Raw genomic sequence first — 16,351 nt, forward strand, 5'->3', positions numbered from 1 at the left:
CTCCACCACCAAAAGGAATGGAGCTAACTTGTCTCCTTATTTGAGACCCCTTTAGATATTAATCTCATGGGTAGAGCTCATATTCACCAAGACATACAGGCTCTTGAAGAAAACAGATGCACAAATCTAGGTCCGCAACTTAGTACCAAAGTCAAACCTACTTAACATGTAATTCAAAAAAGTCCACCTCCCTGGGTCGTAAATATTCTTTGAGAAATACTATGTTGAGTAGTTTATTCGAAGAAAAAATTGAGTATAAGTTTGTTGAAAAAAAAATAAAAGTATCTCCTTTAAACTTAAGAAGTGTGATAGTTAATAAATTATCAATTGTAGTCCAAGTAGAGTTGTGATCTCACCGTTAACTAAGAGAGAGAAATACATGAGAAATTTAAATAGTTTGAATGGTTCTAATTATAAACTAGTTTGAATGGTTATAGATCATATTTTACTATCTCATGGGTATACACGAGAAAGAAAACATTTTATTTGAAGGTTAAAATGTACTTTTGATCCCTTAAATTTTCAAAAGTTGCAATTTTGATTCCCTTATTTCGAAAATAACACTTTTGGCCCTCCAAGTTATAGCTCCTTTGCAAAACCATGGCCCCCTTGATTTTGACTTGGTCAAAGTTAACATGTCGTGTTTTTTTTTTTTGTGTCATGTTGGATATTATTAAAATTAAAATTTTGTCAAAAAAAAAGAAAGAATTAAAATTAAAACAAAAACCCATAAAAGGTGAGATTTCTCACATGACCCTTCCATTCCATATTAGAAACCGTAGAAACCAAAATCCAATTGGGAATTAGGGTTAAGTCCAAACTCCAAATTTCACTCTCATCTTTATCGAACCAGCAAGGTTAATTGAAGAAGATGACGAAACAGTCTCCAAAGGGAAAAACAAAAGCAAACACGAAGGTCAGAGTTGCGAAGAAATTTGATGCGAAAGTCAAAGATGCGAAGAAGACATAAGCGAAGGTAAGGGTTGCGAATTCTTCCGATTCGAAGATGCTGCTCAGTGCCGCAATGTAGGAAAGTCTTCCGATTGAGATTTAAAGTTTGGACTTAACCCTAATTCCCAGTTGGATTTTGGTTTCTACGGTTTTTAATATGGAATGGAACGGGCACGTGAGAAATCTCACCTTTTATGGGTTTTTATTAATTTTAACTCTAATAATAAGTGTTGGCAAAATTTAAATTTTAACAATATCGAGCGTGGCACAAAAAAAAAAACGCAACATGTCAGCTTTCACCGAGTCAAAATCAAGGGGATCATGGTTTTGCAAAGGAGCTAAAACTTAGGGGGCCAAAAGTGCTATTTCCAAAATAGTAGGTTAAAATTTCAACTTTTAGAAACTTTGGAGCCAAAAGTGCATTTTAACCTTATTTTAAGTACTCATTTTTTTATTGAATGAAACTCACATAAAACTTATGTGGGATCCATTTTTAAAGTGTAAAAGTGACATGGGTTTTATTCAATAAAAATGTTACCGGTAGTTAATAAGGTGTTAGATCTAGAATGTCCAAAGCAATCCATTTCCGTATACAATCATCTTATTTTTCTCAAATCTGATTGAGTGTAAATTACTACGCCTACAACCTACAGTGCAAATATATATATATATATATATATATATATATATATATATATATATATGGAGATAGATAACTGCAAATGGGGACTACAATTATGATTCCATTTAAATTCCAAACCACAAAAGAGGAACAATTTAAGTTATTAAACGGATCATTACTACTACAAGTTAACGGAGTATTACACTGAAGATGCACTTTTCATGACTAGCTAGCTAGGTTTATAAGTCATTCATTCATATATATTAATATTACCATACTTATATCATACCATCATAATTATACATTATACATTGATATAAACCAACCAACCAATTAATTCTCCAATATTTTAAGCATCCATGAATTAAAACTGTGGAAGTGGCATAGCCAATTGATCAAGTAAAGCAATAACAGGTGTAGCCAACCTAGGCTCATAAGCAAAACCATGCAACTCAAACCCATCATAACCAGCATAAGGACAAGGTGGAATCCACTGCCATCTCTTCCTTCCAATATCATAAACCAAACCCTTATCACTTCCTTTAATCATAATCACAATAAACTCACCATTCCCAACACACTCAAATCCATTCCCATTTTCCATTTCAGCAAACTGAACATAAAGTTGTTGTGGCATTCTCTCACTTTCAACCCAAACACTTCCACAACCTTGTAAACACCAAACCCTCAAACTTTTAGGCACATTCAGCTTACTCTTTTCAACAGCGGCAACAAGTAAGAGTTTCCCTTTGCATTCAACAAGGTTAGGTGACCTTAAAAACCTTCTCATAGGTGCTTGAATTTTGAACCAAGCGTTTGTTGCTACATCATAAGCTAAAACACTAAAAGGACTGCAATTCATGCAGTAAAATTTTCCATTTGAATATACCATTCTACCAGATTCAAGACTACAGAGTCTTGGTAATGAAGAGGTTGTTCCCCAAATGGAATAAAACCCACTTGCATCAATGTGAAAGCTTTCAGATGTTAAGTTTTTAACTGCATAAGGTGATATCATGTCATCACCAGCAACAGTAACATCAATGGAAGATGGAGTGATGGTTAAGCCAATGGAAGGAAAGAGTCTTGGACGCAAAGTTGGTGGTAACTGAGCTATAGAACCAAGTAAAGGGTTGCTTAAAAGCATTGTTTTTGGACCAGATTCATCAGAAACAAAACAGACTAAACCTGAGGATGAAGAAGATGGTGAGAAACCAGAAGGGATTAAAGCAAATGAAATACGGTACCACGTCATTTCATTAGGATCAAAGAGGTAGCCTTCAAAGGAAGTACTATCAGTGATGTTGTTACTGTTTTTGTAGATGTGAGTTTTTGATCTGGTTTTGTGTTTGAAGAAGATGAACCAGTGGAAACGAGGTGAAACTTGAAGGTATAATTCAAGGAAAGAGTTGGAAAAGAGAAGAGAGTAGAATCTCTTGCAGACAGAACGTGCACGGAAGAAAGCTGGTGGAGGAAGGAAAGCTATGATGCGATCAAGTAGTCTCTGTGGAAGCTTACTCCATATTCTGCTGTTCATCCATGGAGTAGTAGAAGTAGTGGTGTAAGGAGCAGTAGTTATGTTGGTGCTAACACCAGAAGCAGTAGCAGTGATAGGGAAAGTGTAAGAAAAAGAAGGGTTCATGCTCATGCTCATATTCATATTCATACTCATATTCATAGATGGGTGAAAACCTTCCATAAATATAAATATAAATTTGTATATGGTTCTTTCTTATTATTAGAGGAAATAGTGGAACATTTAAGATATATGATAGCTAGGGTTGGCTTTAATGATAAAGGAAAGGTTATAGATTGTTGGTTGTTTTTGGTGAAAAAGAAAAGGAAGTGAAATGTTTGTGGAAAAGAACGCTTTTAGGGAAGCACCTAAGAGGGGAAAGGGTGAAAAAGGTAGCTAGGTTTTGGAAGGATAGTTGGTGGTGATTGCTAAAAATCACCTGGGAGGAGATGGTTGATTCTGTTCCTCATTTTCAGTGGGATTTGGAGGAGATATTGGAGAAAGGGGGGGGTAGATATAGGAAGATTTTGAAGAAGATTTTAGGTGTGAATGCAGCATAACCATAAATGGAACAAAGGACGTGAGTTAGAAAGTGGCAATGAATTGGGTGGGGACAACTGTATATATAATAACAACAAACAATAGACAACAAGAGTGAAGTAGAAATGAAATGAGCCTTGTGTTATTTCTTTATATAATAGAAAAAGTTTTAATTTCCTTATTAATGCTTTCTTGCTCATGGTTTGTTTTTGGTAGTTGAGGAGGTGAGAATAAAGAAAGAGGAAGTGATTATTTCTGATGAATGCATCTATCATTTCAGTGTTGTTTTGTCAAAGCCGAGGTTGGGAAGGAAGGACATGTTTGCAGAAGAGAAAGACATGTGCAATTGATCAAAGTGCAACTCAACTATATGCTACATGGGAATGCTAGTGCTAGTGCTAGTGGAAAAATATAGGCCCTTTATATTATATATAATAACTTTGCCAAAAATATTATACATAATAATTCAAATTTTTTTTGGAGGATACATAATAATTCAATTGTTAATTCGATATATATATATATATATATATATATAATTCAAGTGTAAGAGATTGATTTTGATATTGTGAAACAGTCATAAGCATATGCTAACAAACGTTAAACCTAGATTGAAAATAAACAAATTTGCAAGCGACAAACTTGTGAAAATAGGGTTTCGGAATCCATTAGAAATTGAGAAAATTCTCTAAAATATGGTTGAATGAATAAAAGTTGACTCTTAAAGTACAACTGTTAAGTTTAAATAGGAAAATAAAAACCCTAATGGACCAAGAATCTAAATAGAAAATAAAACATAAATTATTAAAATTGAACTAAAATGATAAAATACTAAAGAAAATTCTCCTGCATATCATATCATATTGATTAGAATAAACTAAAGAATTATATATAAAAATAATGTTTATATATGCAATGCTTTAAAGTTATAACTAGAGATCTATTGTTATTTGATCTATTTGGAAAAAAAAAAAAAAACTTCGGAACAATGTGAACTTTTGACTTGAGGAGTGTGATGTTGTCTTATTCTAGATAAGTTGGTTAAAATATTAGGTGAAAGCTTTCAATTATGAACTCAATTGGTAGTGATCTTGTCCCTTACGTTGTTTAGGGATTAGTGTTGTTTCTCGTTTGAGTGTTTTATTGTTTGGTGGATGTTAATTATCTTGGAGTTTTGGTTTTAATCTAGCCTCTGGTGTTGGCTTTGCTATGTTTTTGTTGTTAGTGGTGGATCAGTTGACTTGACCTATGTAATTTGTAACTTTTTTTTGGTATTTTTTGTGCTAAGATTTTCTTATCATGTTGATTTTAGCTTCGTCAAAAAAATAAAACTGGGGCTATTATTGTTTAGCTTGATGAGAGATGATTATATTGAAAGTTTTTCTGATATTGGAGTCAGATTTATTTATTTTTAAAAAGGTAAAAATAGTTAGTCGGTTTATTTGCCGAAAGAAATGATATTTATACAACTATTTTTTAACAATTTTTATACAATTTTCTCTCTCGTACTTATATTATATTCTTTCTCTCTCTTTTTTTTTTTTTTTTCTCTCCATTGTTTATGATCAATAAGAAGAGAGAAAGGAGATTGTCATTGAAGTTGTTAACAAATAATTGTTCAAATATCATTGCTCATTTATTAATGACACCATTGGTGAAATGTGAAATCCATTTCCCACAAAGCGACAAAAAAGCCATAAACAGGAAGTACCACTACAGTTCATTCTATATATGATATGGATGACAACTCTAGCAGCAAAAATGGCTACACATAGGCCAAAGCGCATAAAATCTTGAATAGAACCAATGTTACCTCTAGATTACACTTATTAAAAAGGCTATACTATTGTTACTTGATGTGTTCGCTATACTTACCCGCTAAGTTTGTACATTTAAGGTTGTACATATGATTAAATCTACAATTCATATAATTTGATTGTTTAGTTCAAGTGAGACTCTTTAGTCTCATGAGAAAAAAGTTGAATGTGTAAAATGAGATGATTATATATTTAATGTCTCAAAAGTTTTAGGTGAAAATGTGATATCTCTTGTAGTTCCAATACATTGATTTGTTGTTCTCAACACTCCTTGAGACTTCCTAACAAGTGATATTGTAACCTTTGATTCGACTTAGTGGCAAAGCAGAAATGGATCATGATGAGTGTAGGAGGTAGAAACTCACACTTAGGGTGAGATTATTGGGTTCAAATGTGATTTGTTTGTCTCACGTCGCCTAAAAAAATATTGGATGGATAAGAGAAGTGCAACATATACCTAATATGTTAAGATTTTAGATAGAGATGTGATGTCTTCTTGTCTCATACTCCTGAAGTATTGGTTTGTTGTTGCTATCGACACTTCCCCGAACTCTAACAAGAGTCTTGGTCTCACTCTTTATAATTCTAAGATAATGTGAAATTTCTACAATATGTATTTTTTCAACACGCCAACAAATTTAATTATAAATCTTCTCCAAGTTTAACACGGTCTGAGGTGTTACTTTTGTGGGGTATTTTTAAAAAAATAAAAAATATGTGTAAACTCTCGTAGTTTTATCCTCTCCTAATAAACGTATCTTTTATGGATTTATTTTCTCCGCTCGATAAAAAAGTCTATGAATTTAGGAAAGCGATTGTTTATAAATATTGTTGTGAATTCGATAAAAAAATCACACCAATAAAATATTTGATATGTGGAGCAAGGAATAATCTAGCAACCAAACAAAGTGTATGGAAGTTATAAACACAAGGCAAAATTAGAAAACAGCGAGAGAAAAGAAAGAGAGAACACACGAAATTTGTTTACCCAGTTCGGTCCAAAACTGACCTAATCTTGGGGAGAGAGCAGCCCTCTGTTCCACTATAATGATGAGTAACTTTACAAAAGAGATATCAATGGGTTACAAGAATAAGTCTCCCTTCTAATTCTACCCAAAGTCTCAATCTCTTCCCGTGATCAAGAGACTCAATCCTAATAGTGTTTCCCAATATGAATCAACCCCAACCCTAATGTTTGTTGCCAAGAGCAAACTCTATACAAACCCTAGTTTTCTTGGAACGAATATCACATTGAAGATACATTTCTTTTTTTCTCCTTTAGTGAAAGAATATTTGCATCAAAAATATAATATTTCCCTTTCAAAATATATTTGCATCAAATCGTCCTTCATACAATACAAAAATATATTTATTGTCCATAAATATATTTGAAACAAATCTTTTATATTTTTAGCAACAATATTCTCCATCCATCAAATTTTGAGTCATGCTACAACAAATATTATATTCATATTTGAGTGATATCAATTATGAATCAACTAAATGTTAGATATATTATAATAACAAATGAGTTATTGGAATACATGCTTTTGATGCAAAAGTTTATATCATGTTCTTTTCACCGCATAAATATGGTGAATAGAGGAGTGTTTTTGTCAAAAATAAAAATAAAATAAAAAGTTATTTTTTGGATATAAAATTTTGATATCACCTAACTTAATGTCTGACACGCCTCAAATATAACAATCTTTGCTACTACAAATTAAACATATGAAAATATAAGATAGAGATAGCTACCAAAAAAGAGAGATACATAACATGAAATGGCTTAAGATTGTATTTTGATATTTTAAAATAGGTAGAGGATGTTAATGAGTGTACTAAATGCATTCTTTAAATACTTTAAATGAATTTTTTTTACAAAAACGATATTCAATATATTAAAAATTGAAATATTAAACTTTTTCAATGATCAATTTTTAACTTAGAATCCTTAAAGAGTGATTCGTTAACAAGAACAATATATAAACCAAGTTGATCACAAAAATATAAGAATGATAGAAACAGTTTGTCAGATCATAGATATGTCCAATCCCATCCATCGAACTGATAAGTTTCTTTGCACAGCAAGAGGCGTGAAGTACTACCAAAAGCTCTTGATGGGGCTACTATACTATACTTTGCTTTTGAGGATCAGGATGGATCAGATTCAGAAGCAATAGCAATAGCAATAGCAATAGCAAAGCTAGTTTGATCATTAGTCATGCACTAGTTGTTCATTCATTTCAGTCTATTCTATATTCTATTCAATCTATCTATCTAAGTAAAGAAAATAATACTTGTTAATTCTGACTATTCCTTTCTTCTTTGTATGAGTCATAATATTCTCTTTCTCTTACCTTATTGGCTTTTGTTTGGTTTTGTTAAGGGAAACAAATCTCAGTCAGAATAGCCCCCCAACGTTCCCCCCCCTGGACCTGCACTGCACTGCCTTCTTCTATCACGCTGTCTTGTTCATGTCAATCCTTCTCATTTATCATTTGTCTCACCATTCAACACTCCTTCAATTTTTGGAAAAAGTAGGATTACTCAGCTTTGGATATCTCTGTCTTCCTTCAAGAAATCTCCTTATTTAGAAAAAGTGTAACTATACATTTTTAGTATATTGTTTTCATTCCCAAGCAATCCCCATATATCATCTCTCCCTTTTTATTTTATATCGAGGAAGTCAAAATAAAACCTTTCTTTTCTCAGATTTTCTTAATTAATTATAAATAAAAAAAGAGATGGACTAATTAGATTATATTGAGATTTGATAACTTTTAAGATGAAAAAGTTATGGTAATAAAATACATCTATAAAATACCATCTATAAATGGTAATTTTGTTTCTATCTCTCTTCTATACAATAAAATACATCTATAAAATACACTAAAGTTATGGTAATTTTTCATCTATAACTTTAAGATTCAGATTTTGTTTCATAAAATACACTAAAATTACTATAACTTTCTCGGCTTTAAAGTCACTCAAGCCAAACCCGACTAATTAACATCTATAACCGGAGACTATGTTGAATCTTTTTGGATGAATCTCAAGAAATTCAAAGGAATGAATAAAATATGGGGCTAATTTGATCAAATTTTCTAACATAACCACTTTTACAAGGTACATATATTGATAATAGGACGTCAAAAAAAAAACTAAATGGGAAATGCACCGCTCTCTCTTAAGTACCAAGAAATTAGCAACGAACCCTTCAAGAAAAAGAAAAAAAAAGAAATTAGCAATGAAGAAGGATCGAGAGTATATTTCACCATATAAAGAATATTGTACAGGTTACTTTCTTCTTGCTGAAAAATCTTATTATTCCTTGATTCCCAAGAAACAGTAATGCTAAGTAAAACAAAATATTCCATCAAGAATTGCTAGCAAATAATTTTGATTGGCTGATTATCACCCTTGACCCATGTGTTTTCTCGAAACATTATTCGCGACAAATAGCATTGGTGTCTAAGAAATTCAAATACATGCAAGCCATATGACATGGAATTTTCTCGCAACATTTTTTTCATGAAATAATAAGCCTTTAAATTGATTATTTGATAGAGGAATATAAGACTCCCAACCAATCGTATGATATCCACCCACACTCGTCCATGCATAGATATCTCAAAAAATCAAATTATTTGTGGTAACCCTTGTTTGGTCAAATTATCTTTGTCGGAATTATGTCATCCAAAGGCACATTACTATAGCAAAGATACCTTAAGTTGTACTAATCTATTCCAAGTAACATCGTATGATGGTGAGTTGACAATCTATTCCATGTTGTAGCACAGATACCTTGAGTTGAACGTATCTAAAAAAAATTCAAGCATTTTAATGGTTTTTTTCCCGTCCTTTGTTGCCAGATTAATGAGATTTTTTTCAACGAAAAAAATATCGAGAGATTTCAAGCATGTTTGAATGAAAGAAAAGATTGACAAAATTAGGATGATTAATTGTAATTTTTCAATCTCACCGCTCATCCAAACACGTAGTATATATGCAATTGTAACACATCGTCCTTGAGATTCGATACAAATGATTTTTTAAGTTCCTATGAAATATAATAAAGGGTTAAATACTTAAATATATTTTTTAATCCATTTAAAATTTTATTTTAGTAACGATAAAGGTTTCTCCAACTTTTAGTTACACAATATTTTCAGACAAACCAACCATTCTTATACGACTCATTATTCAAATTTCCCTTTTTTTTTGGAGAGGATGATTCAAATGTCTCTTACTACTTGTTAATCACATAAATGACAAGTTTACCACTCACACCAACGAAATGGCACTGAAAAGAAGTGTTACACCAAAATTAAGTCGAGAATAACAGCACTTAAGCACCCAAAGAAATAAGTCGATAATAGAAGTGAACATAAGACAAAATAATCATGTACTATAAACCAAATACTTTCAAAATTTACATGTTCTGTTGAATTATAGTCACGGTTGGGCAAATTAAAAAACAATACTACTCAGGTATTTTACCATAATTAGCTAAAGCCAATTGGCCATGTTTTGCAGTTTTGCAGCATCAAACGATGTACTATGTACATAGGGCTCTATTAAAAAAAGCATTTACAGAACTAAAGTGCAATAAAAGTTTGGAGTCTGGACTGCAAGTGGAGAAATCCAAAGCTATAGAGTTTATTACTACATGTCTACACAGCAGAATAGAATTGCTACCATAGGAACCATTGAGCTGACAAAAAGTGAAAAGTGATTCTCTAGTGTTTCTCCACAAGCCCACTCTACTACCTTGATGAAACCAAATAAACCTACTCATTACATTAATAGAGTAGTACCTTAAAACCTAGCATGTCATTAATATTTTACCTTAATGCCAACATAGTTGGTTCGGTCGATAAGAAGTTGATCGATTCAACTCCTGCTTCAGACATGAAAGATAATCAATAAACTTTTGATATTCTTAATGATCTTTGTGATCCAACTCATCTAAACTTTTTATAATAAAGAAAAATGAGTATGTCTCTGTGAACTTAACTCAATTGACTGAGACATTAGTGGTCGGGGTTCGAACTCTGGACATTCCACTTATTTATTTAAAAAAAAAAAATGAACTTCTAGCCACTGATCTATTTGACAAAATAAAATGAGCTTAACACCACTTTCATAGAGGACTTCATTTGGAACAAACGAGGTTCATTTGGAACAAACGAGGATAATGTGTATGTTAAATCGTAAAAGTATGAGGTTACAATTTTACAATTGAGTTGTTTAATTTCATGTTTTATAGAATATTATTACATGATATTTAAATGTATCATTTTTTTTTTCTCATTCATGATCTTCTCTCTAAAATTTAAAGAGAAATAAATATTACTTGGTGAATGAGGGAGAAGGAGAGAATAAGGGGAAGGAGAAGATCCAAATCCATATTATCTCCCACAAACACTCATTCTTTTTCTTTTCATTATTAATTTTCTCTATCGAAAGTATCGTATTTGAGAAATCGTCACGTGGTGGAAGTCTAATCTCTTCTATTAGACCCAACTTTTGTTATCATGAACACACAATTCTTTGTCACCGAAGTGACACCCACAATTCTTTGCATAGCAGTGTTAAAGCTAGGCTATATCATTTTTTTTTAGAGTAAGCTCTTTTAAAAACTTTTATCTATAATTGTTTATTACTTTCGTTTTGACAAAATCTATTATTGTTTATTACTTATTTTTATGAAATTGATGCCCCAACGCCATTACATTTCTACGTGGAAAGCTAGTGCTCGAGAGGGAGAGGAAAATACATGTATCTTCATCGTAGTTGAATCGAGAATAGAAAGATGTACATCTGCATTTGAGGTGAATATACAAACATCTTGCATATAATGATTGTTGATTAGAGGACAATAACATGCAAATGGTTGGGTAAAACCAATTCTTCCACGCAACACGTTCAAAACTCAGTGTTGCAAATAAACGAGCAAGGAAAATATGACTGTAACTGGTTGAGCCTAACCAGTGACTGGAAGTAGAAAACTTTGCATACGAAGCTCATTCTTTTGAAAGTAGGTTGTTCATGCAATCCTTCAAACAAAAAAATAATAAGTACTGTTTTGTCCAACCTTCCCAAATCTGCTTGAAGTTCTGGTCAGCATTGGTCATCAGCATGTCACTATAGACCAGTAAATCCATTACCTTCATTGACTGTGAAAGTATGTGTTTCTCATCTTGCAAACATCACTCAACGGCACACCATCGTTTATCAACAATGGAACTATCATCTTTGTCGAATATAAAAGAATGTATGATATGAAAAGGGCAGAACAAATATGACAAGATGATGGTATCATAATTCATAAATTATTTGTAGCTTGTTAAAGATTCAACTGATACAAGAAATATTCCCTTGGTATTCTTCAATATAATTCTACCAACTCTTTCAACTTAATTAAATAAATGTTTAAATATAGAAATACAAGCTTTCCAGATAACACAATCTTGAATTTTGAAAATGATTAATATCGGAAAACATCAAACTACTTCCTTCCACGGCTAAGCCTCTGCAGTTGATAATTGATACTCCCCCAAGACTTTCTGTTCTTTTTACTCTGAAAAAACAAATTTGAAGTGTTTTAATGTACTGCCTAGTTTTCATGTCATGTAACCTGATAACTAAAACAGGGAACAATGAGAAGAGGAAGGGCAACAAAAGATGTCACCTATCAATAAACTAAGATCTATATTACCTGAGATTCTATACATGTATTTAATATTTCCTTCTGCTTAGCACATGCTTCAACATCGCTATGGCTTGTAGCCATACAGTTCATAAACATGATCATTTCCTTCATGCAAGGTTTATGAAGTGAACTGAATCTCTTAGAGTTGATAAAAAGCCCGCCAGCTTTCCGCCCCATTATCCTACAACTTGAAATCCAACCAGAAAAATGAAAACTGTTATTTGATTTGGCATTTGCATATAATTAACATGTAATAAAACCCAGAATTAAAAGTTTTAATTAAGAAAAATAGTCGTTATTATATCTCCAGAAAAAATGGCAAACAGCCAACATTAACAAAAATCTAATGCCAATGCACATGGAATCACCAAAAAATATTCACCTAACTGAAGAGCATAATTTCATGATGTTGACAAACTATAGTACTTTAAATCTATTCCCTTCCTCATCTAGGGTTCATAAACATGTACATGTGCCAAGTTGGGAATCACACTATGCACACAGTATTTGGAACCAAATTTTAAAAGATCGTGAATCGAATACCAAGGGGTCTACGAAGGACAGGTAGTAAGTGTTCCTTACTCAATCCTAATCGTAACTAGGGGTGTGCAAAGCTAAAAACCAAACCAAAACCATTTGGTTTTGGTTTGGTTCCTGAAACCACTTCTCTAAAAACCGGTTTTTAAGTACAACCAGTTCGGATATGGTTCAGAACAGGTTTGGAACCGGTTCGAAACCGGTTTGTCGTAAAAACCAGTTTTTTTTTATTCAAACCGGTTTGAAACCAGTTTTTTATTCAAAATCCGGTTTTAAACCAGTTTCCAAAAAAACTTCCATTATTTTTTTTGCAAATACTAAATTTCATTCAATAACATACATCTACTTCAAAAATAATCAAACCGATTTTAAAACTAATCTTTCAAGTCACAGCAAAATCAATCCAATCATTGTACACCAATAATAGTTACAATCATCCAAAAAAACACAGCTAAATCAATCGTCTCAGATTAATTTCTCCACCAAGTTTGTCAATAGTCAAATGAATCAACAACAGCCTTTGATGAAACCTGACCCCAAATAACCCATATTAATCAAAAAAATTCCTGTTATGTAGTAATACATCAATTTCACACACCTATTCCTACTATAATCCATCACTGTCTGTTGAAGTAATTATTGGTTGAATGAGAACAAGAATATGAACAAGATATTCTGAACCTCAAAGAAATGGATGAAGGTTTCTATAAATCATCACACAAAATTAAAGTGTAGTTTTTCAAAATAGAATCCTAATTTAGCCAGAACAAAAAGTCTCCAAAATTGAAGTGATGATAAAAGCAAAAGATGTTCTAGTTTTCCATGTCCTCAAAAAAGCAAGACACAAAACTAAACGCATCCACCTTTTTCTTGTATACAACAAAACTGTGCTGCTTGAAAATGATTAGAGATGAAATAAAGAGTATAAAAACAAACTCCCATGTAAGGATAGCAGCAATTTACAAAGTTTAGCAGCAACCAAAACATGTGCATCATGTAAGTATGGCAGCAACCATGATTTGATTAAGGAATGACACGAAGGAAGGTTTTCCTGTCATGTTACACAGATTCAACACTTAAAAAATATGTATGTTAGTATGTTACTACCAGCCTAGATGAAGAGTTGGTGAGTGTACTTTTCTTCTGCTAAGTCATATTAGTACAAAGACAACTTAAATAAAACCACCAGACTTCTTCTATGATGGAAACATTCCAAACAGCCTCGTCGGGGTACTTTTAAAATGCCAAAGACAGACTTATCCACTAATTAAGATGAATTCCAACACCCACTTAACAGAAGTTCATATTATCATCAACAAGTAAAAAACTCAACCAAAACTTATCCACTATTTCATAACTAGACATCAATGTTAATTGCTTGAAGAAAGGGAAACAGTTGAGGACTATAAGCTGATACCTAAGCTAAATTTCTATTTCAATTACAATGGTATATAAGCTTATTTGAGAAATCATACTAGCTATTTTGGGAGCTGTTAATGAAGTGGTAGAAAACTTGAATGTAAGCTGATACTTCAGCATTGTCTATATACTCCACAATCAACAGTTGTTGCTATTAGTATCATAACGTGATTAGATCAACAGAAGGCTAAATATAAGTAACATGTTTTTTTTTTGAGAGGATAAGTAATATGTTATTCATCCATCATATCCTTCCTCACTTTTCCTAAAATATTCAAAATCCTAAACTAAGCTTTTACAGAAAGAAATCCTAAACTAATAAAAATATATAGGTGATGAGGTTGACAGCCTTAAAGTAATTGGTATTGAATTAGTTACTTTTAGGATAGTAGAAAAATCCTAAAGTAATCTTTTACAGAAAGAAATCTTGTAAGATAGTAGAAAATTTTAATAAAAAAATATATAAGTTACGAGGTTGACAACCTTAAAGTAATTGTTATTAAATTAGTTTTTGTTATGAACAACACAAAAACCATTCAAGACAATGGAGCCTCTTACTAAGGTTGCTTTCTTCATGAAATTATATTGAGAAAATAATAATCAGGGACAAGTAACATCTTTGTTCCATTTAAACCGAGTATTGTAGCATTTTTCTTATATGTAATAATAACAATTCTTAATAGAAAATTCAATAATGAAAGAGAAAAAAGTCAATTTATTCCATAAGATTGATCAATGATTACAACTCTTTTCAAACAGTTCTTTCTAAATAACACAAAGAATTCTACACCTCTGCTAATTAACACCAGCAACTGTAATAATATATTTCAGGCAGCTACTTTGACATAACATAAGAAAAATCAGATTTTGAATACAAATTTGAAAACTAAGATGAAAAGGGTGAGTGGTTTCAAATCTAACAAATACAACAAAATGCAACAACAATTTCAAGAAATCGACAAAAGAGAATAACAACAAAAAATAAAAAGAAACACAACATTGATAATAAGAATTAGAAAACAACCCAGATGACAAAACATAAGCAAAATCAAATTTTGATTACAAAATTGAAAACAGTGATCAAAAGGGTGATTTATACAAAATCTAATATGCTCATTTTAAGGGGAAGAATAAAAACAGCTTCTTTAAACACACAAATCTTCATCGTTGCATAAAAATAACCAAAGAATATATATTAGAAACAGAAAATCACAAACCTGCAAAGAGTTTCGTTAATCTGGAAGATTTCAAGCAAGCTTTGTTAACCTAATAACAACAAAATTGAAAATGAATGAAACAATTTCAACGAAAAATAGAGCAAATAAAATGAAGAAGAAGAATCATGAACCTGGAGAAATCATACGGAGAGAGAAATCGAGATAGTGAGAGCGTTGAGAAAGAGAGTGGCTGCCGAGTGATGCAGAATTTGGGTTTAGTCACATTTGGAATTAGAATTCTGCTCTTTACCAAACAGAAATTGCTCGCTCCCAACTAAAAAGACAAAATTACCCTTGCGTGATTTTAGTCACAAAATTAACTCACGCTGGTTTTTTACTGCAAGTTTCCTTCTCTTCTTCTTCTTTCTTCAACAATCGGAATCTCTTCTCTTCTTTCTTATATACCATTTTTTTAAAAATTCAATTCCAATGCATGTTATGTAGGGACAGTGAATCGATGAATTTTGGTATATATACATTTGTATGATTACATGTGTTGATCATGTGATGTGAAGAGGAACAGGTTTCATTATCCAATTATTTAATTCGATTGGCACACGTTTTATGAGATAACATTGATACGGATAGAGAATGATGCCCCTCTCCAAAGTTGCTTGGTTATTTGTGGAAAGAAAAAAATACTACCTCCATTCTAATTATAGGGCCCTTTTAAAAAAATAACGGGAATTAAGATATTGGATATTTGTATTAAATATATTTGTAATTAATGTTGTTTTTACAATTTTATCCTTTAAGAGAGAGATGATTTATGTTTTCAACATGTTATTTATTGTTGATTGAAGAAAAAGATATATAATTAATAGGGGCATGTATATAAAGGAATAATTAATGTAGTTGGAAATAGCAAAGTGATCTTATAAAAAGGGACAAAAAAATTCTCAAAAGGATCTTATAATTAGAGACGGATGTAGTAATCAGCTTTGATATTTCGACACTTGATATGCTTTAATAGCTAATAATTATATGAATATATTTGATTCATCGTGTGGAATG

At 31.8% G+C, this 16,351-nt stretch overlaps 2 protein-coding genes across 3 annotated transcripts; both read right to left on the reverse strand.

Moving 5' to 3' along the window:
• Positions 1–1,749: 1,749 nt before the first annotated feature.
• LOC25493441 (protein UNUSUAL FLORAL ORGANS) lies at positions 1,750–3,707 on the reverse strand. Its single transcript, XM_013601936.3, has one exon. The coding sequence runs from the start codon at positions 3,270–3,272 to the stop codon at positions 1,938–1,940; it is 1,335 nt and encodes a 444-aa protein (XP_013457390.1). The 5' UTR covers positions 3,273–3,707; the 3' UTR covers positions 1,750–1,937.
• An 8,047-nt stretch (positions 3,708–11,754) lies between these two features.
• Positions 11,755–15,621, reverse strand: LOC25493442 (uncharacterized). Of its 2 annotated transcripts, none has more exons than XM_024783110.2 (4): positions 15,469–15,621; positions 15,338–15,386; positions 12,171–12,345; positions 11,755–12,032 (listed from the first exon to the last, which is right to left on the reverse strand). In XM_024783110.2, the coding sequence occupies exons 3-4, from the start codon at positions 12,339–12,341 to the stop codon at positions 11,961–11,963; spliced, it is 243 nt and encodes an 80-aa protein (XP_024638878.1). In that variant the 5' UTR covers positions 12,342–12,345; positions 15,338–15,386; positions 15,469–15,621; the 3' UTR covers positions 11,755–11,960. The 2 variants fall into 2 exon arrangements, with proteins under 2 accessions (XP_024638878.1, XP_013457391.1); XM_013601937.3 differs by having other exon boundaries at positions 12,171–12,351; positions 15,469–15,620.
• Positions 15,622–16,351: the final 730 nt, after the last annotated feature.

Source organism: Medicago truncatula, chromosome 4 (assembly GCF_003473485.1).
Source record: "Medicago truncatula cultivar Jemalong A17 chromosome 4, MtrunA17r5.0-ANR, whole genome shotgun sequence".
NCBI classification, from domain to species: Eukaryota; Viridiplantae; Streptophyta; class Magnoliopsida; order Fabales; family Fabaceae; genus Medicago; species Medicago truncatula.

What these genes read in the sequence shown, in the direction of transcription:
- LOC25493441 (XM_013601936.3), bottom strand. Translation starts at nt 3,272, where the DNA reads ATGGAAGGTTTTCACCCATCTATGAATATGAGTATGAATATGAATATG.
- LOC25493442 (XM_024783110.2), bottom strand. Translation starts at nt 12,341, where the DNA reads ATGGGGCGGAAAGCTGGCGGGCTTTTTATCAACTCTAAGAGATTCAGT. An exon ending in ATACATGTATAGAATCTCAG is followed by an intron (nt 12,033 to 12,170) that starts GTAATATAGATC and finishes TTGTTTTTTCAG; the next exon opens with AGTAAAAAGAACAGAAAGTC.